Source organism: Euleptes europaea, chromosome 6 (genome assembly GCF_029931775.1).
Source record: "Euleptes europaea isolate rEulEur1 chromosome 6, rEulEur1.hap1, whole genome shotgun sequence".
NCBI classification, from domain to species: domain Eukaryota; kingdom Metazoa; phylum Chordata; class Lepidosauria; order Squamata; family Sphaerodactylidae; genus Euleptes; species Euleptes europaea.
In genome coordinates, this window is record NC_079317.1 from 45346044 (window position 1) to 45374013 (window position 27970).

The window sequence follows — 27970 nt, forward strand, 5'->3', positions numbered from 1 at the left end:
AGGAAAATGGCTCTCTGGCAGAAGGACTAAGAACCCCTCTGTAGCACTCTGAAATCTACTGCCATTCTGTAGACTCTATCTGCTACGAGTCACAGTACATAAAGCTGGGTTAAATGGACCAATGGTCTGATTCAGTATAAGAAAGCTTCATACGTATGAGGGTGCAATGCTACCAGGGGATAGGCAACCTACTCCATTCCATTGTTTTAAATATATGAAACTGTAGGAAAGTTACTTCTTCAGCTGATGAATCCACTCTGCAAAAAGCGAATCTACGTGATTTCTTCATTGTTGAAAAGCTTAACATGTAGTCAATCTGATCAAGAGCATCCCTTAAGCGCAGAAAAGAGTAACTAATGCATGCTGGGTAACTTACTAGAACAGTGGGATTTGGAACAGGAACAGCATTTCACAAGTCTGGTGGCAGTGGGTGGAGGAAAGGCATGTAGCTGGTAGGCTCTTGCATTTCTAAATTCCATGTATACCACTGAAGGGTGTGGGAGAGAAACTTTTTTTCCTCTTGAAAACTTTGTAACTTGATGAATGAACATTGCATCTCCTTTCTCCACTTGCACATCCCAGAATTTACTTGTGTATTTTCTCAGATACCCATTTGCTTTATATAGTGGCCAAAGTTAACAAATGGGATAAAAGGCAGAATTGGGGAGGGGCTGCACTTTTGCAGATTTGGGTGCTAAACACCATTCAGAAAGCAGCAATTATACACAATTATTAAAGGTACGGATTGCCTGTCTTCCTTTGTCTCCTATATAAAGAAAATTAGCAGTCAGAGGGAAGGCTAGAAAAGAACACTGATCTTCAGTTGGAGATAAGGAAATTATAACAAACCTCTGATGACAAACTGCACCCACTAGAATTACACCTGCTATGCAACTAGAGAATGTGCAGGAACCCTGACATCCCTTACATCTGATAACCCTAGGAAAAAAGAACCAGTATGGCCATGTATGGAGCTGGGGACATTGACATAACCAATGTGGCATATTGACTAAGGCACTAGATTAGAACTGGGGGAGATCAGGTTCAAATGTCCACTCAGCTATGACATGACTTTGTGTCACGCAACTTCCTCAGCCTAATCTAAGAGTTGTGACGATAACATGGAGGACAGAAAGGTATAAACTGCCCTGAGCTCCTTGGAGAAACAGTGAGATTAAAAAACAAAACTACTGGTTTATCTCTGTGTCCAACTGAAAAATGCCTCTCATAAACAATGGGATTTTATGTACTGGAAATATGGGACAACACCCAAGGTTTCCCACATACTGAAACCTATCTGCCCCCCATTATTATTTTTTCAATATGAAAAAGATGCAAGCTGAATATATTCCACATTGCCTCATTTATTGCTATGTGAATGTACATGTGAGAAGCTTCCAAATCATCTCGAGGCAGTTAGCTTCTTTGAAACAGGTAGGCCCTAACAGCCAAAATGTAACCCTATTTGTACATTCCTAAGAAGCAGCCCACACTTCCTAGATTTCCCCCCCCCCTCATTCTGTATCAGTAAACCTACTTGCTTCAGCTAAAAATTATAGTAACATACTTTATAGTAAGACTGGGAAAGGAGATGAGTCAGAAGAAGCAGCTGTCCTCAACGCCTCCTTTTATTGCATAGTTTAGGCTGACAGGATGCCAGTGGGTGAATGTTGTATGAGTAGGGAGTAATTTAGGACAAATGGCTCACCAATGAAATCAGAGCTGAGTTTATAATGGAAAAGAAAAGCATTGTATTCTGTTCAAACACACACGCACTATCACCTATTTTGGTCCTTTACTACCTGAAACTGAAAGCCTGGGGTTAAGAAATAATGCACGAGCTAGGATTGGTACATTAAACAGAAGAAAAGGCAGAGGCTCTTGCCAACCTGGCTGTTCTTTTTCCGGTTAATGCATCATGGCAGTAGTTAAAAGGTCAAATCCTCCCATTGTGACTGAGTCTCTTTAAAGGGTCAGAAGGAAAGCGGACAAGCGATTAAACCACTTTTCCAGTCCCTTGACTTTCAGTCAGCTGCTGCAGCCAGCTGTAACTTAGACAGGCTGCTCAACAATCAAAAGTCTAGCCAAATGTGCAGAGTTCAGTTAAAAGCCTGTCCTTTCCCCACCCCGTCCCAATCCTTTAAATGACAACAGCAATCTGAGTCTTGTTGATTCAGAGTGCTGCAAAACTGCCATAAAGCAGCTACTAGCAAATGCAGTCACACACAAGCATCCTAGCCACTAAGAATCAAGTATGTTTCTCACAGCATAGCATCAATCCCTCCTTTTGTTTCTTGGACAGAATGTGACAGAACCTTTGGGACCCTGAGGCATATATATTTTCTTATAGTCTTCGTCTACCATATCAACATGGCAGCTCCAGTTAGGATATTTGTTCCTGTTATGTTAACAGGCCTTTCCACAAAGTAAAATTTCCCCTACCACTTGGGCAGTATTTGAAATAGTAAAAAGCAGCACCAGGGTATTCCACTCCTCTTCCTTTACAATAATTAATACAACACTCTGTGTCCCCAGATGATCATCCTAAAAATAGTTAGTGTAACAGACAGATGTCAAATTTAAGCGGCAGGATGCTGAAGCGCCTCACGATACATAACAGGACTACTCTAACACTTCGACCAAGCAATGCTGGAATTCAGTTGATAAACGTGCAGACTCTGCCACGTTTATCTCCTGTAAGCACTGAAGTGCCAAGACTTTTATTAGACGCCAGGATACTATACAGTTCCCCACAATCTAGTATTATGGCAACTGACAGAGCAAATCTAGTTATTCCAATCTAAGTCTGTTGAAGTAAATGGAGTTTAGAAAGGTCTGTTTCCTTAGCACTACACAGTGGAGGACTACAAATTTTCCCAATGTTCAGATTCATTTTTGGGTGCTGTCTATAGCACAAGATAAGCAATGTCTCAGGAGTTTCCAAGAGTAGCTGTCTCATATTCCCCACAATTTGTGCTGACTCTGCAACTTTGATGAATAGCAATAGCCAGGTATCCTTGGCTGCTCATGGCTACAACTCTCTCCCATCCTTCATTCTCAGGCAGGCTGCAAAACATACCCAACGAGAGGATGAGCCCTAACTAGACAAGTACTCCCAAGACCGTTTTGTAGCTTTCACCAGTTGCTTCTTGCATTCATTTTAGCAATGCATTCTTGTTACTGAGGCTCTTATTCTGGCTCCAAGTTAAAGTGTATGAGCAAAAATATCTCAAGCTACCAGCAGCTGTTCTTGCCAATGTTTGGCTTTATTGGAAAAAAAAGAAATAAGTTGTTAGATACCAGATTATTTTTAGAAAATAGGTTAGAAAGCAGACGATCCTTAGCCGAGCTGGTCACATGTTGCCTGAGGGCCTTGTACTATTCATCCCTGATTAAGCATATGCATGTTAGTTTATGAAGCTATATTACCCACTCTCTAATCTCTGCACCATTAGGCCTCTTTCAGTGACAGCTTAAATAGCTATTATTTATTTTCGTGCCTGCTGGAACTTAAAAAGCCCCACATTTCCAAAGCAATTTCTTTGTGCTTTGCCAAGATAATTCAAGAATGTAAACTCATAAATGATTTCCTTACCAAGTGCAGATACCATAAAACTGACAGTACAAGAATGACTGAGAACAATTATTTTTCCTCATTAACAAAGGAAGTCTGCATCTGATGTTATGGTGAATTATTTTGCTTCCCTCCACATCAAATAGCAAATGAAGTGCACTGGCAGAAGCAATACTAGCAAACTGTAACTAATAGTTTTAAGATTTAAGGATCTTCCAGTGGGCTATATTTGGTCAAGAAATCCTGGCAATGTTACAAGCAAATACCCATCCTCGATAGCAAAATAAAAAAAAGGGAAGCATAGTTGATGTCTAACTTTGGAACCTACTTCTTTATCCAGTGGATTTATAGCTGTTAATGTATCTGCTAGGTTGTCTTCTGTCAATCAAATCTAGAACTTTATAGAGGGATGTAAATTTAAAAGTTACTTTAGAACACCTGTCTGATTGTTAATCACTGTTCTAGTCAATAATATTTTCCAGGCTTTTACAATGATAGCTTGTGACTCATCTGCAAGATTAGAATGAGAGGCAATTTTTACCTTTATGTCACTTTTGTCCCTAAAAGCAACAGTGCAAAGTTTTGCAGAACCCTGAACTACTACACAGGCACGGGAGACGCTCTACTGAGGCAATGTTTTTTTCTTCAAATGAATATCTGATTGTGTGCATGTGTGTTTTGTTTTTAAAGAAAAGATTAATTGCATATGGCTTAACTATCACTTTCTCCCCTGGAAGGCCAGTAAAAACAGTGGTCATACATGAATTTGCAATTCTGACACAAAATATTGAAGCATCATCTCTTTCCTGCAACTCTAATTACTCCGATAATATGTGTGAAGAGATTAACTAACAAGAGATGATGTGTTAAAACTGTTTTTGGACTGTGCTACTTTGAATTGCAGGTGTTAGATAAATACTGCTTTCGCAAATTAAAAAACAAACAAACAATCTTTACCCATAGAAACAAGATGTGAGGAACAACTCACATCTAATTACCCCTGTATTTCCAGGTATGCTAGTTTTCAACGTGCAAGGAAAGTTTGTTTTGTTGTAATATGAAATAGATTTTAAACATGCAGCCCCCCCTCACTAGCAATCTTAAGTGATACAGTCCAGAAACAAGTTTACTACATAAGTTTAACATTGTTCCTTATTAATGAAGACTAGGGCTTGAACATGTATTTCAGTATCTGCTAAAACTGGGACCAAAAATATTAGTGAAAATTAAAGAGGATGAAGATTTTTTATTTGACTTTTCTCATACCATACGCAACCAAAGCAAACAGCCAACGGCACCTTCCTTTTGTGCAACAGAAGAGAAAAACTGGGGGAAAAAGATAATTCTTTTCAGTTGTGACAGCTATCAACATATTGAATCTGGACTAAAAAAACTCTGAGTGTTTATAGTGCAAAATAAGGAGTCACATTGTAAAAAAATGCTTTACTGAAACGCACAATACAAATTAAAATGTACACTGCAATTGTGTGTGTGATCCTTCAGTACAACTGCGTTAATGGTTCATTTGTTACTGTGTGGTAGAGAATGATACTGCAAGAATTCAGTTTCATTTACTTCTATTTAACATTGGTCTGGCCCACTAAAGTAGTTAGTGGATAAATGTAGCACTGGTCATTGTTTTATAGTCACCTAACTGATTTGTTTTTCAGCCTTTGCTTGACACAGTAAAGTTGACTTCTCAGTGTCCTCCTCTGGTTCACTGTCTTCACTATCACTATCTCTTCCAGGATGTTCAGGCATCTTCCGAGGCTCGTCCTCTTCCTCTGCTACCTTTTCTTTCTCATCCAACACTTTCTCTACCGCAGTCTCCACAGGTGTGGTTTTGGTTTCAGCTTCAGTTTCCATTTCATCTTCCTGACTTGGAACTATTATACTTTCCTGTGACTGGAGTATTTCACTTTCTTCAACAAGTGCTGGAGGTGGCAGTAAATGCGGCTACAGAGGGGAGGGGGAAACATTAAATAGATAAGCATTTGTTCTTCATCCTTAAACACAAGTTTTGAATTTTGGAAAAGTTAGGCAAACTACATCAGGACTTAATACAATTTAGGTGTGTTCGAATTCTACATATTTTCCAGCTACCAAATATACTTGCCTGCTAAATTAGATTTTGCTTCCTAGGAATTCTTTTAATTTCATTTCTGGCTAGATTGCTTAAACCTGACAGTTATTGGCTTGTAACCAACCATCCATGCATGGCAGGCGCATTTGATCTTGGGCTGTATCAACAGAAGTATAGTGTCCAGATCATGCGAAGTGATGGTATCACTTTATTCTGCACTGGTTAGATCTCACCTAGAGTACTGTGTTCAGTTTTGGGCACCACAATTTAAGAAGGATATAGACAAGCTGGAACGTGTCCAGAGGAGGGCAACAAAGATGGCGAGGGGTCTGGAGACCAAGTCCTATGAGGAAAGGTTGAAGGAGCTGGGGTATGTTTAGAACGAAGAGGAGAAAACTGAGAGGGGATATGATAACCATTTTCAAGTACTTGAAGGGCTGTCATATAGAGGATGGTGCTGAGTTGTTTTCTGTTGCTCCAGAAGGTCGGACCAAAGCCAGTGGGTTGAACTCAAATCAAAAGAATTTCTGTCTAGACATTAGGAAGAATTTTCTAACAGTTAGAGTGGTTCCTCAGTGGAACAGGCTTCCTTGGGAGGTGGTCAGCGCTCCTCCCCGGAGGTTTTTAAGCAGAGGCTAGATGGCCATCTGTCAGCAATGAGGAATCTATGACCTTAGGAAGATCATAAGAGGGAGGGCATCTTGGCCATCTTCTGGCCATGGAGTAGGGATCACTGTGTGTGTGTGTGTGTGTGTGTGTGTGTGTGTGTGTGTGTGTGTGTGTGTGGGGAGGTAGTTGTGAATTTCCTGCATTGTGCAGTGGGTTGGACTAGATGACCATGGTGGTCCCTTCCAACTCTATGATTGTAAGAGTCTATGATTTCCCCCCACGTTCCCCTTCATTCCTGCCGCCCCTTCTGATCCCTGGAAAGATCATTAATGAGATTGTAGGACCTGCATGGAAGAAAAGCACTGCAGGGTGGGAGGCTGGAGTGAGGAGAGACAAGGGGATTGTCCCTTCCCTTCAGCATAGCATGCAGAAGAGGGAGGAGGAACATTTTCACCTCCTTGGCCCTCTTCACTTCAATCACCAACCCACATTGGTTTTCCTACGTGACTTCTGAAATAATCTTTCCAGGTGTCAGAAGAGTCTTCAGGAATGATCAGAAATGCAGGAAAACTCTCCACTCCATGCATGGATGGTTGGGTATAGGCCATTACTGTATGTTTATATGGTAGCTTTAACACAGAATTCTTCAATGTGTAACTTATGCCCACATGAATGGTAGCAATCAAATAGGCTGGCTATGGACGAGCAGACACACAGTACTCCTGAAAAGGAAACGGATTTAATCAAGCAAGTATACTGGGTGGGATGAAATAGTATATGAACTGTGAAGAAAAAAATAATGGCAATTTTGAGAACAGAGTTTATGACCTTCCCTGATAAAATACAACTGTTTATGGCTTCTTTCCACACTCCTGGAGTCCCTCTTATGCTGGTGGTAAGTCATGAAGTCTCAGTACTGCAGATAAATCTTTACACTATTTCATTTGTTGCTTTAAGGGTGCTGTCTTTCATGGTAGAATCTTGGCACATAATATACTGAATTTGATTTACTATTAACTCATGTTTCTGAGAGCCATGGAGAAATCTGATGGTACACTAGCCAGCAGGGAGAATGACAAACTCTGAAATTACTACATTTGGATCTGCTAATATGTGGCCAAAACAGTCTTTTTGGAAGATTAATTATAGACATTCAGAAAAGCTGAATCTCTCAAATTAGGGATTTCTTTGTCCTTGGAAAAGAAGATATATTTCATGCTGCCGGATACAAACTGGGGCTCCTTCTGTGATGCAGCTGGTACAATTTTTATACATGCATGATTACTGTCATTCAACCTTTTTTGTAAGAATGGGCTAATAGGATGTTAAAAATAACATCTGAACAGTGCTCTGGAGAACACAGAGTGTTTTTTGGGGAATAAAGTAAGGATTATGTATGTACAAGGTTACCAGTAATTCATGTTAGCTAATGCTGACTACAGTACTACTCAGCCTGATTTTCAGAGTATTTCACTACAGCAGTCTCCATTCATATCAACAACCCTCTTCTAGTAAGTACTCCAAAGGATCAATTTTTAAAGCTAGTTCCAATAAAAAATTTGTTCTGTCAGATGATGATCTCAGGCATCGATATATTTTATTCTTTACGCAGGAAACTTCAGGGCTTGAAGCAGCTTCCAGTCGTTTAAAATATTACCCCCAGTCAAATTAATCCCTTGTATGGGTGGCTAATGAACTCTGATGATCAGGACATTTTCTCTATTGTCAACATCAGCATTATTAGTTCACAAATTTGTATCCCAACTCTCAGTCAAGGATTCCATGACAGTAAAATTAATTATAAAATACAACAATAAAAAACCCATAACCTTAAAATCACTAAAGCATATCGGTCGCAGAAGTTAACAGCAGACGCCTATGGAAACAGCAGGTTTTAACATAGGAGTCTCTCAACTTTCAGTATTACCTGTCTGTACTGGCGTGTACTTTGTATCATATGCATGTACATGTTGTACACAAAGTTGGCCATCTGAGGCATATTCTTTATCAGATGAACTTGGTGAGATGGATGTTCTCCATTCTGGAGGGAAGAAACAGTAATTATTAGGAGAGGTCTAAAGCCAAAATAAGAGTCCTTTTGCATTGAGACAGAAAGAATCAAAATGAAAGTTATACCCTTAAAGGCAAAAAAAAAGGGGGGGGAAGTTCATTTTCAGTTATTACATTACAGTCAGCACTATATATTTGGAACCCAAGAGAACTATCCGTACCTGCCGCATTGTTGGAAAATACTCTGTAGGAATTATATGCAGTTGAAGAGGTCGAGCAGTGAGCTGGCTGAAAGCTGGAGTCAGCTCAAAGCAGTTCTGGAATAGTGATACTCTTGCAAATATATAGAGTCCAAGTCTGGCTCTTGACATGGCAACCACCAAACGCCGAACGTCCCTTCAAGAAGTAAACGGGCAGTTAAAACCAAGCACAATGTCTTCTTTACCTGTACAACATCTTCAAACAGAAAGGCAATCTTCCAGTCAGACACATGCACACCAGAAAACGTCTTTAAGATAATCAAAGCTGCCACGCTTCTTGCCTTTAAACGCAAGTTACTGCGCTGCACAGTGAATATTTTTAAACGAAGATGAAAAACGGAGGGAGTGCCCAACTCACTGGGATAGATATTGGCACACCATTAAGAAGCCCTAAAATTAGAGATTGCTCTTATTTAGGTACACCTTTGAAGCACTTTGCTTTCAATTGCTAAAAATGTCTAAAACTCCACCCCCGTCTATTATACAATGAAAGCTGGGAGTAGATGATCCCGGCCTTGAAACTCTACTGAGTACCATGTTTTTTACAGTATTTGTAAAAACAGTGAGAAGGAAAAAAAGAATGTAATCTTGCACATGACCTCTACTTTTAGACAATTCCAATCACTCACCAAGTTCCCACATGCAAACACGAGGGGACTGATAAATCTTAGTTCTATGTATCCAGGTTATCTATTATTCATGTACTCAAAATGCTGGATGAACAGACATCTCTGCAAGAGTTAATACCAGATGCATGCAGCACCAGTGATAATTGTTCATAATATATAAGTCACTATTTATAGTTAAGTGGCAAGTATTTTAGAAATACTTGCCAAAGGGACTACAATGAGTGTAACTACTTTAGCGCCTCTCATCTATACACTTCCAAAAATAATCACTGATGATATATTGCCGTTGTAACTACTCACTCTGATCCAAAAACTTATGCTAATAGATACTGACTGCCTTTCCCAACAGATAATCAGAGAGGGGGAAAAATGTATGCTTGGTCATTATGTGAAGCAGACCTATGCATTTAAAGAGCAGTTGCACAGAAGCATTACATCTCATGTGCAGGAGGAAAAGCCCTTTTAGGTACAAACCTCTCTCACACAAATACTTCAATCCTTCCACAATTTCAACTTGGTATTCTATCCCACATGTTTCAGAATGATCAAATTAAATCTCTCTCACTACTAAACCTTAGCTGGAAATACAGGGGTAATTAATCAGAAACAAAGTGGCTTTTAGGTTATCTTAAATATCCATGGGTGGAATCAAGTTTCGATTTTTTTTAAAAGACATGCATTGGCCAGGAAGGGCAGAGTAATAATAATAATAATAATATAATAATAATAATAATTATTATTATTATTATTTTACCACAGCCAAGGGTGGGAACAGGATATACCTTGCCCACTGTCCTTGGTTGAGCAGAATGGAAGTGTACAACCTTATGCTATTTCACTATGATACCGAATTTACATAGTTAAGCCAAAAGCTTGAGTATTTATATGCTCATGAAAAAAGAAACCCTGCATAATTAAACTAAAGGTTGAGTATCCCTTATCCAGATATCCAATGTCTGGACTGATCCAAAAACTGGACCTTTTGAGCCAGCATGCAGGCATTACTCACAGGCCCTCAGCAGTGCCACTGATGGTTCAATGTACACACAATTATTAAAAATATTGTTTAAAATTACATTTAGACTATGTGGATAAAGTATATATAAAACATACATGAATTTTGTGTTTAGACTTGGGACCCATCCCCAAGATATATTGTGTGTGTGTGTTAAGTGCCGTCAAGTCGCTTCCGACTCATGGCGACCCTATGAATGAAAGTCCTCCAAAATGTCCTATCTTTGACAGCCTTGCTCAGATCTTGCACATTGAAGGCTGTGGCTTCTTTTATTGAGTCAATCCACCTCTTGTTGGGTCTTCCTCTTTTCCTGCTGCCCTCAACTTTTCCTAGAATGACTGTCTTTTCCAGTGACTCTTGTCGTCTCATAACGTGACCAAAATACGATAGCCTCAGTTTAATCATTTTAGCTTCTAGGGTCAGTTCAGGCTTGATTTGATCTATAACCCACTGATTTGTTTTTTTGGCAGTCCAAGATATATTATGTATATGCAAAAATTCCAAAATATTCCAAAATACACACCACTTCTGGTCCCAAGCTGTTCTGATAAGGGATATTCAACCTGTATACACTTTTAAAATCTGGAAACGGATCCACTGCAGATGCAGTGCAAGGGGAGGATTACTGCACACTTCAGCAGAGTCCCGTTTGCCCAGCACAGGGTAGATGTGGGGAGTTGAATACAAATATGGAAAGATGGCATCAAGTGGGTGAGGGGAAAACAGGGATCTACCAAACTCTAGGTAAATTCACCCCTATGAGTCCTATACCTGTAGTAGGACTGAATCATGCCTGGGGATATTTAACTGCATACCTCAAGTGTCCAACTGCTTTAGTTCGTACAAGCGAAAGGATGATGTAATCATTTTGCTGACCTTGAAACCTATCGACGGTTGTCACCTACCAGGAAGATGGAAGGCATTAATGTAATATTTTTATTTAGCTTTTACAACTAGCTATACTCTGACTCCCTCCCCAAAAAGGGAGCCCAGGGTAGCTCTCAATAAAATCAGAACTAACACAGATAATAACAAATCAGATTTAAATGTAAAGCCAAACGACTTGTAACATTCGTATATAAAACACCAGCCACCAATTAATAAGACTCAATCTCCCACCCACACCCAAAGGGCCTAATGGGCTTTCCTAACTGCGTTCAAAATGCCTGACCTCTACTGAAATGTGGGACCACTACTGAAAAGGCCTAGAGTGGATGGAGTCCATTCTGACAACTGAGTGGCAGCACAAGTAATTACTGATCAGAAGAATAATGCAAAGTTTATACAGTGAGAGAATGCATGCGTCTTCCAGGTTTTGAAGGGTATCTGAAGAAGTGAGCTGTGACTCACGAAAGATCATACCCTACCAGAAATTGTGTTAGTCTTTAAGGTGCTACTGGACTCTTGCTCTTTTCTACTGCTACAGACAAACATGGCTACCCACTGTGATCTACCTCAAGGGCTTTACGGGTAAGACTTGGGTTTGGTCAAAGTAAACTCGCCTTTCAGAGCTAAAGATTTACTCCCTTAGAAACAGGATTAGGCGATGATGAAAATGTCACTCGATGAAAATGAGAATCCTTAACCCATGAGAACCATAAACCATCAAGTGAGAAATCCTGGATGCTTGCTAGCAGCAGCTGGACACCCTCAGAGCTGAGTTAGTGTTTCCTCTTCTTGTAGGTACTCAGTCTGAATGTGGCCACAGGAGTGAGCCAAAAGGCAAGGGCCAAAGGAGTCTTGGCCTTTGGCCTGTATTAGCCAGCTCAGCAGACCAGGATATGTTTGTGTTTTCTTTATGTGTTTTGTTGATTTAAATTGTATTGTTTAAACTGGTGGTTTTAATTGTATTTTGGAATTTTCTGTATTTCTCTTTGGGGAAAAAAGTGCTACAGGAATGCCTAAATAAAAGCAAACACATTATATGCAATCCGAAGCACTCCATGTGAGTAAGGGAGTTTGTGTGTGTGCATCCCCAAATACCTCACTTGTACCTCACTTCACTGGGTGCTCTGGTGTAGCACAAAGGAGTTTCTTTCGGAAGAATAAGATTGCATGTCCCAGTGCACTCCTGGTAGCCTTTGAGGCTTGTACAAAAAGCAGGCTGGGTCATCGCCATCAGGCACAATTCAACTGCCATGTATGGAAAATTTAAGGACTTAAAGCCTCCATATATTCTCTTAATGGTGCTTTATGCACGTGTACTTTTATAACTTCCCTAAACTAAACTTGTATGCACCAGTTACCCACGTACAGTTAGGGCAGTAATATGATAGTTTGTAACAATATCAATGCCAAGGTTTTGAGCGTCTCACTCACTAACATTAGAATCCATATAAGCAAAGCCACAATCCACTCTTTGAAGACATCTCTGTATATTCTGACTGAGCATTAGACAGATGTGTCAAAAGCCCCCAAATAAATGCATGCCTATATATTATTAAAATGGTTAAACGTGCACTTAATATTGATTGTCTCAACATTCTGAAAGCTGTGTAGCTGATGTATCAATATTCTATTTCCTTTCTGCAAATATAACTTCACCCAAAAAAATCTGCACACAATTGAGGAAGTGCTGTATATCATTTTGCAGTTCTTGCTCACACAGTTAATTTGATTCCTGAAATGCAGCTATTAATGTTACTGTTTTCCAAGAGTTAATTCATACTGCTTGTAAAATATCCACTAGGGACCAAGGCATAGGAGAAGAAACCAACCGGAAAGCTTAAGCAACGCAATTAGCTGTTATTACTTCAGGGCTTTTTTCTTTTGAAAATGGCTTGGACAATTCTAGTATTCCCCTTCAAAATGTGACTATGTGTGATTTGAGAATTAGCCCCTCAATAGGTACTTGTATAGAAATCTGGTGTCTAAATATTATTAAAGGTAAAGGTCCCCTGTGCAAGCACCGGGTCATACCTGACCCATGGGGTGACATCACATCCCGACGTTTACTAGGCAGACTTTGTTTATGGGGTGGTTTGCCAGAGCCTTCCCCAGTCATCTTCCCTTTACCCCCAGCAAGCTGGGTACTCATTTTACCGACCTCAGAAGGATGGAAGGCTGAGTCAACCTTGAGCCGGCTACCTGAAACCGACTTCCGTCGGGATCGAACTCAGGTCATGAGCAGAGCTTGGACTGCAGTTCTGCAGCTTACTACTCTGCGCCACAGGGCTCCTAAATATAATTATATAAATCAAATTTCTAATTCTAATTAAGGATTCACTATTTAGAAACTTTTACTGATTTAGCCTCACCATGTGAAAAACAAAATAAGTGAACTTAACTATTCACAATGTTGCAGTTACATTCAATCCACAGGCCAAAGCTAATTCAAACTATATGCAAAGACATCAACTTTCCCCTAAATGCTGATCAGCACATGTATTTTATTCCTTTATCTACTTTATTCCAGCTTTTCTTCCCAATGGATACCTAAAGCAGTTTACAGCATTGTTCTCCCCTCCTCCATGTTATCCTTCCAACAACCATCTTGTGAGGTTGCTTAGCCTGACAGAGTGTTACTGGCCCAAGGTTACCAAGCAAACTGCCATGGCAGAGTGGAGATTCAAACTTGAGGCTCTCAAATCCTAGTATGACACTCTAATTACTACACCACGCTGGTGCAGTCCACTTTCCTCACTGGGATAAATTAAAAAAAAAACACCCCAAAATAAAAAGACCTCAATAAAACTGCCTAAAATAGTCAGATACATTAAAAAATACATGCATCTTATTATTGTCTGAGGTATTACCTTGTTTGGTCTTCCAATCATGGGGTTATTCCCACAACGTTGATTAATAATATCTCGAATCAGGTGTTTTTGTCCATTATATGTGGTCAAGATACTGATCTTCTCTGCTGGGTAACCCAACAGGCACATGTACATGAAGAGAGCAACAACATATTCGGCCTCGCCAAGATTCTGCAAAGTTTCAGAAACATGTCAATTTGATGATGATCAAGATATAGTCATATACTATCATTAGACCACAACACCATGGGAGAGCTTCCTGTGCGTGCATCTTCGAATTGGGTTTTCTGCTCCTGAAGAGCAAAATAACAATGACACCTGTGCAGACTTCAACAAAACCCACCTGTGTAAGTTGTCTGGAACTCTTGCCTTGATTCATTTGTTTAACATACACGCGCACCTCAGTAAGTCATTTGAACATTTCCTAAAGTGCAGGTTAAGAAACTGTCATTGGCTGGCTCACTGTACCAAAAATATTTCCTAAAGTGCAGGTTAAGAAACTGTCATTGGCTGTGCTGTCTCGATCCAGACAGTTATAAAAGCAATGATCTCCTTCTCTCAAGGGCAGAGAAAGCTGTTAGGTGTTTTAATGCCAAAAGAGGTCAGCAGAATTACAGCTGCCTGCTGGAGAATATTCTCAGAACACTCTCATTCCCACTCAAACAGCACTGAACTGGAACTAAGTCACCACCTCCAAAATTTTCTGTACACTGTAAATACGAACGTTTTATACCCAAATGAAGTTTGGCATTCTGTCCTTAAAAGTTAAGACTCTGAAACATGTACGCAGTAATTTGATTTAAAATATATATATTGTTTTTCTTACCTGATAGAAATAAGGGTTAGGCTCAGATTCTCCTACACCATGGAAATCTTCGACATTTATAAGCTGGAAATCATACAGGAAACCAGCATTTGCTGTTCTGAATTCCGGCAAGAGTTGTACATGTGGCAAATTACCCAAGTTCTTGTAACGCCAGTTGTAGAGATTGCACAAGCTTGATGGGAAATGCAATGGAAAATAAGTATCAATGAAAGGTTCTGAAGTAAGTTTGTTCCATTACTAGTTCTTTATATCTTCATTTAATTAAACTGATTTTGGTTTTTGATTTTCACCAATCTAGTATCTCAAACTGGCGAATAAAAAGCAAGCTCACATATTAACATTATAAAATATAACCCTACTGGTATCACAACAGCCGGGGGTGAGGAAATGAACCTTCCTCTTATCACTGGTCACTGTGAGTTCAAACAGAAGGGCACATCTGGTAGAAAAACTCAGTGGCGTACAAGAACTGTGATAGGAAATACGAGCAAGATTCAAGTCTAGTAACACTTTAAAGACCAACAAGATATCTGAGGAAGGAAGCTTTGACTTGTGAAAGCTCATACCCTGGAAATCTTGCTCTTCTACTGCATACCAACACAGCTACCCATCTGAAACTATCTTCATGGTAGGAGATATGATAATTTTCAAATATGTAGGGACCAACCTGTTTAAGACTTCACAAGTAATAACCAGGCCCTTGACTTCTACCAGTCACTGGTGTAAGCTTGTTAACAAGCCATCCCTCTTAAAAGACTAGTCCCACATTCTGTTCTTGCTGAATCGCCGAATAAATTTAATAGCTGCACACAGAAGTCTATTCTTGAGGGGACTGCAGCAACAAATGACAGCCGATTCAGAGATGGCCAAGCCAAGATTGGTAGGCATTTTGGGGGGGAATGTGACAGGAGGTTAACACAGCAGCCTCAAGCCCACACTGTGCTAGGTCACCTTGACAGTCACTTCAATTGACTCTTCCATGTAACAATTCAAAACCCACTTTCCACAACCACCAACTCCTAGGAATTTTTATATCATTGTCTTTTTACATACTTTGGGGCTCAGACTCCCAAAACAGAAATGGAGCAGGAAGATTAATAATTATCCCAGAAACAAGAGTTAGAAATGTGCAGAGCAAATCAGGATGGGTATGTAGAAAAGTTTGCAAGCAGAGGAAATGCGGAGGTACAAGCACTACACGATGTCAATCAAGAAAATGCTGCAAAAGCGGTATAAATCCCACGTCCAAGCCTTAGCTGGGCAAGGACATTTCCTTTTTTCTGTGATTCCTACATGCCATATTTGGCAGGAACAGTACTCGTTTGGTTTCAAAGAATGCACAGTTTTTCTGACCCTGATCCAAGAAAGAAATGGTTAAAGCTTAGCAAAAACAGAAAACCCCACATCATTAAAAAAAATTAGACTTGCCAGTTGCCACTAAAGTCAGTAAAGGATTCAGGTCACCCTTACGGTTTTCACCAGTAAGAACAGCAGGAGTCCCAACTCCTAAATTGTTGCCCGTACTTCCCAGGCCTTTCTCTAGACGAATTCACTTATGGATTTGCTTGGTCTTCAAACAAACATCTAAAGGTCACTCCAAAATCTTTTGCAGTAGAATTTAAGCAAAATACTTGAAGAATCCAAGCATACATCACAGCTATTTATAATACTGGCTTGGATCCCACAGAACATTTCTGCTTGCAGAAAGGAATTCTGTCAGCAGAGTGGACTTTCCTTGCCTTCTCTCCCAACTGCAGCCTAAAATTATCCCCAAATTGCTGCTCAAGGGGGTCAAGGGAGACCCCCCAGTAATCAACTGAGCAGGCCATTGCAGGGTGCTTGTGGGGGGGGGGCAAGTAAAAAACAGCCCTCTTCCATTCATGGAAATCCTCCATGGGATCTAATCCTATGGTTTCTCCCTACAACTACTTAATATGTACTTCATTTATATTCTTCCTTTCTCCCTAATGCAGCTTACATCATTTTCCTCTCCTCCATTTTATTCTAACAACAACCCTCAGGTAGGTTATGCTGACAGTGTGTGACTGGCCCAAAGTCATCCAGCAAGCTTCCATGGCAGAATGGGATTCGCACCTGAGTCTCTCAGACTAGATCCTAGTCTGACCACTACACCAACTTGCTCTCATAGATAGCCTTGATCTTATCTGATTACTGCTTTCTGGTTTATTGCAAGGAAACCTGGTCATTTTACTGTGCATGCTTTAATCATAATTGATGGCACTGGCCATGTATGTTGCTATTTGTACTCAGCTATTTTTCTGCCCAGGCAAAAAGTAAGTGTAAAGAAACTGCAATTTGACTTAGCCACTGAGTTTTCAGCTGCAGGGCCACACAGTGCTCTATTAAAAACATGTTTCTTTCCTGGGTTCAAGCTGTTCCAATTCTTCCCTTTCTCTACCTGAAAAGAGATTTCTACCATTAAGATATGGGTTGTCTGAGCATCTTGGCTTTTGTAAAAGGTCCTGGTTCTAGCCACATATTTAAATGCAACATATTGCATTGGAGAAATTTGTCACTGATTGTTGAAATTTGTCAAAGTTGAAATTTGTCAAAGTTGATTGTTGAAAAGGGGAAAATATAATTAGATTTGTAATTGTGACCCATCTCTTCCCTTGAGCAAGAAAATAGGGAAAAAAGTAGTTGGAAGCAAGGAAATAAGAGCACAGAAGAAGAATGCCCCTCATTCTCTATAACTAATACCTTTAACCTAATTTTGGAACCACTCCTTAAAATACCTTTCAGTGAAGGAATAAAGGTCAAGCAACAGGGCTTTTTAACATCTGGCAATAAGATGACCAGGTAGTCGCTTTTTTTACATTCTGTTTTGAGCAGCTGGCACCTTATTGGCCCAGATTCTTGCCCAAGGTGTCCTAAATGGCCACTGCCCCTCACAGCTGTATTTCAAACATGCCTCGATATACTGTAGTAATAATGCTCTAATGAGAAGGACGACCACAACATGCTCAAGGAATTTAAACTGAAGAGTCAAACAAGGTTAATGTTTTGGAGATACTCCCATCATCTATTTACATAGCTGGATATAAAAAAGCGATGAGACTGTGCAATTTGTATCTTTGATATTTTATATCTAGCCCACACCAACCAACTCTATGACTGTGAAATGGGGTACAAATACTGAAAGGCATTACAAACAACACAGAGCAGTAGCTAGGCAGAGTATCAACTGAGGAAGGTACCGGCTGCCTGCTTCACTAAGAGGATGCAGATTCTGGACACATCGATCCCTTGGATGCCCTCGAATACATAACAGAAGAAACACGTTAAGAAAAACAGAGGAGAAGTCAGCAGGGCAATGATGTGAATGTGCAATGTAGAATGTTGGAGGAACTGGGAGGCCACACGAGTCCCGCAAAGAGAAGGAAGCCGAGAGAAAACATTTTGAATGCAACAGCAGGGCACAGCAAGGACAGGAAAGCAGCCAAGATGGGGTTTACTGGCGAATTTCTTGAAACATAGCGGAGAATGTTAAGTGTGAACAATCTGGGGACCGAGTGGGCCATTACAGCATTCCTTTCCATTTTCTGAACGGCTTTAAAGACATGGATTCAAAAATATGGTATACACGGCACTGTCATAAAGTTCACTTTTGGGATTAGGTTCACATGCACTAATATGCTCAAGCTGCCCTTGCTGATTCCACAGAGTATCTCTTGTCAGTAAACGAATCCACAGCATGCCTCTCCTTCACCATGACAAGCTGATATAAGTAACACAGAACCTGAAAAAGTGTATTTTACCTCCTGAATTAGTTCCTCAACATTACAAGCATTCTTTGCAAAGCGCTATCACAATATTATTGGAATATGTAACAGTATGAGAAGGGTTTCATTATGAACAAAGTAATTCCTGACATAAGCATAAAAAAACATGTAAAACTATCAAGAACTTGACAACATACAGATCAAGTCCACTTCTGGTCTAGAAAAAAAATCGGTTCAAGGAATAGTTAATTCTCATAGAAAGAGAAGAGTTAGTTTTTATATGCCAACTTTCTCTATCACTTAAGGAAGAATCAAACCGGCTTACAATCACCTTCCCTTCTCCTCCCTACAACAAACACCCTGTGAGTTAGGTGGGACTGAGAGAATGTGACTAGCCCAACGTCACCCAGCTGGCTTTATGTGGAAGAGTGGGGAAACAAATCCAGTTCACCAGATTAGCCTCTGCTGCTTATGTGGAGGAATGGGGAATCAAACCTGGTTCTCCAGATCAGGGTCCACTGCTCCAAATCACGGCTCTTAACCACTACACCAAACTGGCTCACTTGATCAACCCACTATATGTAAATCTTTAAAACAGGATAAATCATTAGAAGGGAATTTTCCCCCTTCATTCAAGCATCACATCTAGAAATTCTGATTTTTCTTGACACGTTTCCTTTTGCCTTACCTTGCTCTTGCTCTTCCTTGAGCATCCAGGTCAACAGTCGGCACTCCCACACGGACAAACCGTGTAAAAAGAGACTGCTCCATGTTGGAATATTTTTGGAATGCCATGTTCTTAATGACTGGTGGCAACTGATGATGGTCCCCAATCATAATCCATCGTTTCAGTCGGCTGAACCCATCCTGTGGATTCTATTGAAAAAGATCATAGGATTAAATTACTGTAATGAGAAGCATCCACATTAACATGCCACTGCTGTAAGCATCACTGACCTATTTTATTACCTTGAGTTCACAACCTTGCATGGACACTGAGAAAGCATTCCTTTCACAGCTTAAAAAATGACTGCAGATTTATTCTATGTTTTTAATCTGAGCAAGGTTTAAAACCACATAATATTCTAAAGAGACTGCGCCTTACTACCCCATTCTAACAACCATCTTTTCCCCCCTTCCGCAACAACTGTGTATTAAGAAGCAAGGAATGTTCTCTCCTTCCTTGACCTATGACTCATGGACAGAGCAAGAGAGAAAGACTCTTACCACGAACTATAAATTAAACCCAGATGTGACAAATAAACGATTGCAAGATCCTTGCTGTAAGCAGAACTCTGCTCATAATCCTTAGGACCCACTTTAGTGCTTTACTATTCTGTCAATTTTTATTCACAAAACCAATGTGCAATAAATACAAGCAAATAAATCGAAAGAGTCACAAACTAAAGGTACTTTCACCTGTAAGAGGAGTGGGATAAAAGTTTCAATTTCCAGTATTTGAGCAGCCTCTTCCATTAAGATGTTATCATACTGGGAAATTAAAAACAAACAAGCAGATTAGATAATCAAACAGCAGAAGTTTTGTTTTTTAAAGGACTTATTAGTATTCAAATAACAACTGATTATTTATTAAATAAAACAAAACTGCTGTTTGTATAATTTGTTTTTGTTCTAATAATATGCAAAATTTGGCTCTTATTCTTAACCTTGACTTGTGTGAAAATAGACAGCAGTGATGTTGCTGTATCTGTGGTATTTCTCTTTGATGGTTGACATTTTGAGCCCATTCCTGAAGGGGAGGGCTGAAACTACTTAGAAGCTGGCGTGACCCTGCACCGGCGTAGGTGCCACCTTATCACGGGAGCAAACACACCTGTGTCTGGGCACTGCCAGCCCCCCCGCCAGCTCAGCCACGCTGGCAAGGCTTTCCCGGAAGGGAAAGACTGCACCAGCGTGGGTGTTCCCAGGGGTGCCGCTGCCTTTAGGCAACTGCCACAGCCCTTTTGCCCCAGGAACGCCCCCTTGAGCAGCGGCAGGGCTGCACCACCTTTTTTGGTGGCACAACCTCGCTGCTCGCTTTGGGGCATTTCCTCCCTTTTAAAATGTTAAACATTTCTAAAAGGTTTTTTCCCCCTCTGTGGCAGCCAGGAAGCCTTGGAGGAGGTGGCGCAGCTGTGCCACTCCCGGCTGCCGCAGATCTACCCCCCCCCTTCAGGAATGGGCTGCCCGTTGCCCAAGATGCTCTCAGACTACATGCCTGCGATTATACCTCACAATATGCACAGAGCTGAAACAGACACTGGAATGTATTTCATCTTAGTTTAAAAGAGAAATGTATTCCTTCAAATACTTAAAGGAAAACCTCTCCTTCTACAGACCAGCCCATCCATTTTGGGAGAACCAAGAGCAACTTTTTTGGGGGCGTATCTTCCTTTCAGGAGGGACACTGATTTTGAAAACCTTCAGCCTTTTCTGTGGCCGCACCCACCCTGGGGAATAGCCTTCCAGGGGAGTTATAAGGCACACCTTCGCTGGTAGGTTTTATAAAATGCTCAAGTCGAGTTTATTTCAAGAAACCTTTGGCTCAGTTGTGAGTGAGACTCCATGAGCTTTTGATTAAGCTCATGAACTTCTGCTCATTGCAGGTAATGATGCTGGCTTTATGTGGGCTGTAGTGCTCAGATACCCTCATTTTATTTTTATGATTGTTTTATGCCAATTGTCTATAAGCCACTTTAAGCAAAGATAAAAGTGGAAAACAAGTGTCAAATAAATAGCTTTCACGATCTGTTATTTTCAGAACCCTCAAATAAGAACCATTTTGCTACAATCACCACTGAAGGGCAAACATAAGCACAGAACCACTTTGGAAAAAATATCTGGCATCATTAAGCTCCGGTCAGCAGATGACGGACAGTTAAAGCAGGAAAATCTTTCAGATTAGCATTTTGCCCACTGTGGCATTACCTTGAAACCCAGCTCAACAAGGTCACGCCGTTTCAAAGCAGCATGTGTGCAAGTCATTGCAATGATCTTTGCTTCTTTCACCAGCAAGTATTTGGATCTATCCAGTCCACTACGAAGAAGTTCAAATGCTCTGAATTCCTACAGAAAACACAAAGGGGATATCTACAGATCTGAGAAACAGGGCAGGATTTACTTACAATGAAACTTTATAAATGTAGTATCAACTTACGACCAAAAACTCTAGCTGAGATCCAGGGGTGTGCATATAAAAATCTCACATGCAGTTCTGTTAAAAAATAGTACTGGAGTATGATACAAAGTAGACAATGGATATTATTCCACTGATGTGTCTCCTGGGGCTACAATGATGCCCAGATGCCTAAAAATATGTGGTATTTAGTCTCACATATACTTGTAGCTGCAAGAATGTTAACTGCAAAGAATTGGAAGTTATGAATGCTACTGAACTGTAGATATGGAGGCTCCTGAACTATAGATATGCAGAATCAGCAAAAAAGGAGACACTGGACTTGGTTTAATAACTATATATGTAAAATGGTAGTGTTAATTTGATATTTGATAGTATCATTGAGGCTTAATTTATAATAGAGGATGCAAATGAACTTTGTAACCATTGTGTAGAATTTCTGAATTTTTGCAGTTTTGTAGATTTATAATAAAGAAATTTTAAATCTCATGTGTTTTCTACTCCATTCATTTCTACATGAATTGCCAACTCTTTGAAAACCAACAGTAGCGTTCCAAGGATTTGCTGTACCTTGTTAGCTTTCTATAGGTTTTGGCTTTCAATGTCCTGCTCCTGATCAGAGAAACATGCTACAATTAATTTTGGAATTGGCACATACATGGTTTGCTATTGCTGCTGTTTTTTTTTTCCATTTCTTCCATTTGCTCTCACAATTCCCCTGTTAACTGTCAGAATGTGTACCCCCACAACACTCAACTGGGCTCATTTATGGTGAGTTTCTTTAAAATTTGTACATGAAGATGCACCTGAAGCTTTTCTACACCTATTTTTCTTCATATAAGTTTCCCATCTTGCTTTAAATATGTTCTCTGAATACTTTTTATTAGTAGCTTGACAAGATCCAATTGAAGAACCCCAAGCAAATTTGGTATGTATAGTTTGGTAGTACCTATTGCAGATGGCCTGGATGGGAAGCCCCACCTTCTAGAGACAGTTGCCACGGATGTGTTCAGCAGCATGCTTCCTGGAGCGTCTGCTTTCTTATGGGCTCAGTATAGCTCCCTTAAGGGCAGTGCAACAGCAGCAGGAATACCAAACAGCCGGGGAAAGGCTTCAACACCACATGCTTCCAGCATTTCTCTCAGACACTCCACCCTCAGCAACCATGTTCCATCTGGAATCACCTTTCTTGCATCGTTTTAATCTACTGAAGAGTGCCTGGAGATCAACTGATCAAATGGTAGGCATACAGCTTTAAAATAAATAAAACTGCTTCTCACATTTTAAAATCAAGTTACAAAATAAACATCAAGACAATTTCCAACGGCCTGGAGACCTTACCTCAAGCTGGGTGAATATTTTCTTGATATGTCTATAACACCCTTCAGCAATTTCCATGTCTTCATTGTAAGATCTGCCTTTAAAAATCGGCTGAGGGGCATTTGCAAAATACTGGTGAAAAGGAAAAAAGCTGGAGATATCACCAACATCAGGAGGCTTGCTACCTTTAACTTTCACTTTGCTTATATATTCTTCCCAACGGGACATTACCTGAAAAAAAGAACCACAACATCAGTATGTCATCGTCTTTTGGTCATTACTATGGGCATGATTCAGTGGACTATGAACGGAATATCACATGTGCATCTGAGATTTTCCACCTCTTCATCTGTATCTCCTCCAGCCCCCAATTCCTGAAGGTCAGGGGAATCTCTGGAATGGAATCCAGCTTGTTGTAACGGGATAAAGTGGGAAAGGGGTATTTTCCACTGTGCCTACATAGAAGCTCTATCCAATTGCACTTTGGGTTCTTTCAGTGCATTCCTGAAGGGGGAGGGCGAATTGTCTTAGGAGGCGGCGTGACCCCTACATCGGTGTCCACGCAACTTGCGCCATGCAAACTGACATGGACGCCGGCGTAAGGGCACGTATGCTGGCCCTCCTGGAATGTTCTCCCACATTGTTCTCCCAACGCAAGACCCCGTGTCGGCATCCTGGGAGGTGTTCTGGGGCGGAGCTGCCATTAGGCAGCTTCCTAACCCCTTTTAGCCTGGGAACACCCCCTTTTTTGGTGGCGCAGCATCGCTGTTTGCTACTGGGCCTTTCCCCCCATTTTTTAAAAAAAACATAAATAAGCCTTTTTGTCCTGCGCAGCGGCTGCAAAACCTCATTGGAGGCGCCATGGCAGTGCTGTGGCCACACCGTCCCCGGCTACTGCGGCTTTCAGGAATGGGCTGTTAGGATCTCAAACTATGGACAGAGATTTCTATTTCTTTTATAATTAATGCATTTCATAAAAGCATTTATGGAACAAATATTTTGCATAAGAGGTATAAAATATTACCCAGGAATCTCTGCCAACAGTTAAGTAGAATATTTTATTTCCTTTTAAAAGTATGTCTCAGAAATTAGGGTGGGTTACTGCTCTGAAATATATAATCAAGGCAGAGAACTCGAAAAGATAATCTAGTTCAGACCGCTTGCCAATAATCACACAAAAGCAAGAACACTGGTCTGTCTAATTATGACTCATCACACACAGAGTTAAAACAATAGCACCCCAAACAAACAACATAATTATAGCTTCAAGTTCCACGGCATTTTTAAACAAGCACATAACTGGGTCTTCAGCCCAAATTTTGAAAACTTTGTGCCGACTCCCAGAATGTTTCTGAAATATACTGTGGCCACATCTGTTCTTTTCAAAGTATTTGTTTTCTTACTTGATACAAGAAGAAGTGGCCAGCTGTTTCACAAGTATAGGAAACATCTCCTGGCACCCCCAAACTCTCTTGCAGTCGCCCAACTTCTCGCAGAAGTTCCAGCCTCCGGGCGAGAACATAGTTTACTCTTCCATACCTGCAGGAGAGGTTAATACAGTGAGAACAGAATCATCTTATTTTGTGGGAGAGGTGGAATGCAGCAGGTTTTAGATGTGGCCGTATTTCACATTAACAGCGCTTTTTAGATGTAGGTTAGCGTTTGTATGGGCTGGTTTTTAACTCTAGTTTTAATTTAACATGTTTTAAACTTATAATCTATTTTATGTGAGTTGCCCTGAGCCTGGTCTTGGCTGGGGAGGGTGGATTATAAATGTGATCAAACAAACAAACAGGGTGTATGGTTAAAGCCAGTTTTGCTGATGACTACTATTATTTAGTGCTACAAAAATGGCTATATGAAGAAAGGCAGCTGCCAGACTCCAAGAATCAGGATAAACCCATACCCATGAACCTAAGGAGAATTAGGACTTCTACTTGACCAAATATCTTCCATATGGAATGGCAAACCAACTCTGAAGCTCAAAGAGTTTCAGTAATGTCTGATATAGTTGGGGAGATGTCCTATAATGCAAAGAATTTAAATAAAATCTTCGCTGTCCAAATCCAAGCTCTAAAACAACTCTTTTATAGATACACTTGCACAAAAAGAGGTGTTTTTTTAAAAACACACCGAGACAAAAGTCTGTAACTTTCCAAAGCTCTAAACCTAAGCAAATCAAATGCTTAGAAAAATGTCCCCAGCAACACCAAAGAAAGTATTTAGTGCAGCTAAGAGGTGAGTTCAACTTTCCAAAGTCCCTGCTGCCCAAGATCTTTTTTTTTCTTTCTAGGTCATGTAAAAGTCACCCTCTTATTCCATTCTTATGATTCAAGACAGGCATTCTATTGGGCATCACTTTGATTCCATTACTAGTACAGCTCTGGAAAGGCTGCAGTGATCAATAATGAAGTGGCCTTCACTGCAGACAGAAACCAAACTTCCGTCTAATAGAAAACCACCACTACGGAAATTAAGATTAGAAATCTGCTCAACCTGCCTCTTTTCTGTAATTCATGCAGGACAGCTTCAAAATACTGGCTTGGATCCAAAGGTGTGCTTGTGTAAAGTGAAAGCCATCCTGCTTGTGTAAAGTGAGGGTGGAAAGAGAGAACCTTGAGTTTTCACTTATTCTTTCGGGCTGGAGCTCTCCTATGTCACATCCCACACCATTTCGGGGGCGGGGAGGGGGGGGCTCATATTCAGGAACTTGTATTCAAACATGTTTTAACATTTGTCCAGTGTATGCTTTACAATGGCTTAACTGTTCACCTGCTGAAGTCTTTCTCTGTCTCCAGTTCTTCCTCTCCATGACCAAGACGCAGGAGGTGGCGTTCATCAATGTCTAGAGCCATGATTTTCTCAAACAGCTGGTTCAAGGCCTAAAGATTGACAAGAGCAACAGAAAGGGGAGATTTTAGAATTTCTGATGCTATTACTGGGAAATCCAGCATGCTACAAATTTCATTCCTATTTTGGGAGGGAGGGCAAATACGGAGTGCTCAACTGCCATAAAGAAAGCACGCCTGCCAAAGCAGTCGCGATGCAGATTCCCTAGGCTTTGAGGTACCAAAGTGCCAATTTTTCTCCCTGAAGAATGTAATTTCTATCTAATTTGGACAAAAACTATGTCAAGCAACAAATTCAAACGAGGTGAGAATGACCCTGCTAAATGTAGCGTAGCATCCTGTTTCAAACAGTGGCCGACCAGGCACTTCCAGAAAGCAGGCCATCAAAGCAATAGCTTTCCCTTGTACTGGGCCTCCAGAAAGTGGTCTTCAGAAGCATCCTGCCTCTTACCCTGGAGTGTCAACTTTTCTGTTCTGGCTCTTATCAGGGGCTTCTCAACCCACCTGCCCAAATCAGAAAACAGGAACTGTGGTTCTATGATAGGGATGTGGAAACCTCAAGATTGGAAGTCCCAAGAGCTCCTCTTGGCAACCATGGTGTCAAATTAGTTTGAAGAGTGACCATGCCATAATAGGAAAGCAACTATTCAAGAGGGATGGACGAGCAAAAGTAATTATGCCTACTCGCTTGCATGATTATTATTTTTATTGAACAACGTAGGTGGTGACTGCCATAAACTCTGGCTTAATTCTAGAACGTTATTCCATAGTAACCCAAATGCTGGAGCACTTTTTTTTTTGGAATGAGTATGCATTTTTTTCCTTAAACCCCCCCCCCCCGAACATTGCTTGCATTAAAATCAGCTGGGGGAAGAGGCCCAAGCAAATGGTCCCACCCGACACCCTTGTGCAATTGCCATGTTCAAAAAAGCAGCATTCCTGATCATGGGGAGAAGACCTGTGAACCCAAGACTCTGTGCTAATGAGCCAACTATGGGACTCAAGGGATGGACAGCTCACTCACGCCTGTTCCTCCTCGACTTGTTTTGATTTCTATGTGTGTCATAATGTCCTGGGTAGAAAGCTTTAGGAATACAGCTTTCTACATTGTTGAGCCGTCTGAAGATGGTGCTGTGCACCCTCCACTTTAGGGATAGTTTCACAGAGGCCTGCCAATAAATGAACAGCACGGACTTCCTCATACTTTTTGTGATGCTTTGTGTAGTCTTTGTGTAGTCTCAGACCATGGCCCTTGCCCTCAGCTGTGACTGCCGGGAAGGTATGCAAGGCCTCCAAAAGGAGAGACAAGGGGGTTACTGCCACCCAGCTCCTCCTCCTGTTCATGACCTCTCTCATTCATGAGGAGAGGAGTATTCATGACTACTATTAAAAATGGCTACTAGTCATGATGCATATCTATTCTCTCCAGGATCAGATGAGCATGCCTATTATATTAGGTGCTGTGGAACACAGGCAGGATAATGCTGCTGCAGTTGTCTTGTTTGTGGGCTTCCTAGAGGCACCTGGTTGGCCACTGCGTGAACAGACTGCTGGACTTGGGTCTGATCCAGCATGGTGGCCTTTCTTCGGTTCTTATTCATGCCGAGCAAAGTCAGCTCCCTCCTCCTCAGCCTTCATACAGGTCCTCTTTTACTAGGCTTTGGGAGACCACACACCTGTGGCGACTTTGTGTCAGCTGCCCAGAAATCCCTTGGGGGAAAAGGAGAGGCCCCGACAGCCTCTGCCATGCCTTTCCCGCCTCCCCCCAGCTTGCTGCCACACTGGCAACCCCCAGCCTATTCCTTGCCAGGCTGCCAGCAAACCCCACTAAACTGGCTGCTGAGGAGTGACCTGGCCTCCCTTGGGGCTGCTCCCACTGCACCACCATCTGTGGGCTGCTTAATGGCTATTGGATGGGATGCCGGAATCCCTCCTGGGTCCCTCCGCTGGACACTTTCCCGTTTAAGGCAAAAATATACAATACGCTCCATATGGAGCTGTCACTGGAAAACTGCACATCCATTTTAAATTCGTACCCTCTACACTGTAATGATGTGCCTGTCATTATTCTGTGATGTTTCATGATGGGATAACTTGACAAGGATTCTCTTTGCGGCAGCCTCAGTGTGACACTAATAGGTAGTTCCCCTCAGCGTCTGCT

General features: G+C 41.0%; 1 protein-coding gene across 1 annotated transcript in view; it reads right to left on the reverse strand.

Moving 5' to 3' along the window:
• Window positions 1-5224: 5224 nt before the first annotated feature.
• Window positions 5225-27970, reverse strand: part of AQR (aquarius intron-binding spliceosomal factor) — a 56239-nt gene continuing 33493 nt past the window's right edge. The window contains exons 21-32 of the mRNA XM_056851863.1: window positions 25733-25842; window positions 24364-24499; window positions 22982-23191; window positions 21433-21570; window positions 19924-19995; window positions 19193-19380; window positions 14762-14933; window positions 13936-14106; window positions 10996-11081; window positions 8498-8672; window positions 8194-8307; window positions 5225-5530 (exon numbers count right to left, since the gene is read on the reverse strand). Of these exons, the coding sequence (XP_056707841.1) occupies window positions 5225-5530; window positions 8194-8307; window positions 8498-8672; window positions 10996-11081; window positions 13936-14106; window positions 14762-14933; window positions 19193-19380; window positions 19924-19995; window positions 21433-21570; window positions 22982-23191; window positions 24364-24499; window positions 25733-25842 (1878 nt within the window). The remainder of the gene's footprint in view (window positions 5531-8193; window positions 8308-8497; window positions 8673-10995; window positions 11082-13935; window positions 14107-14761; window positions 14934-19192; window positions 19381-19923; window positions 19996-21432; window positions 21571-22981; window positions 23192-24363; window positions 24500-25732; window positions 25843-27970) is intronic.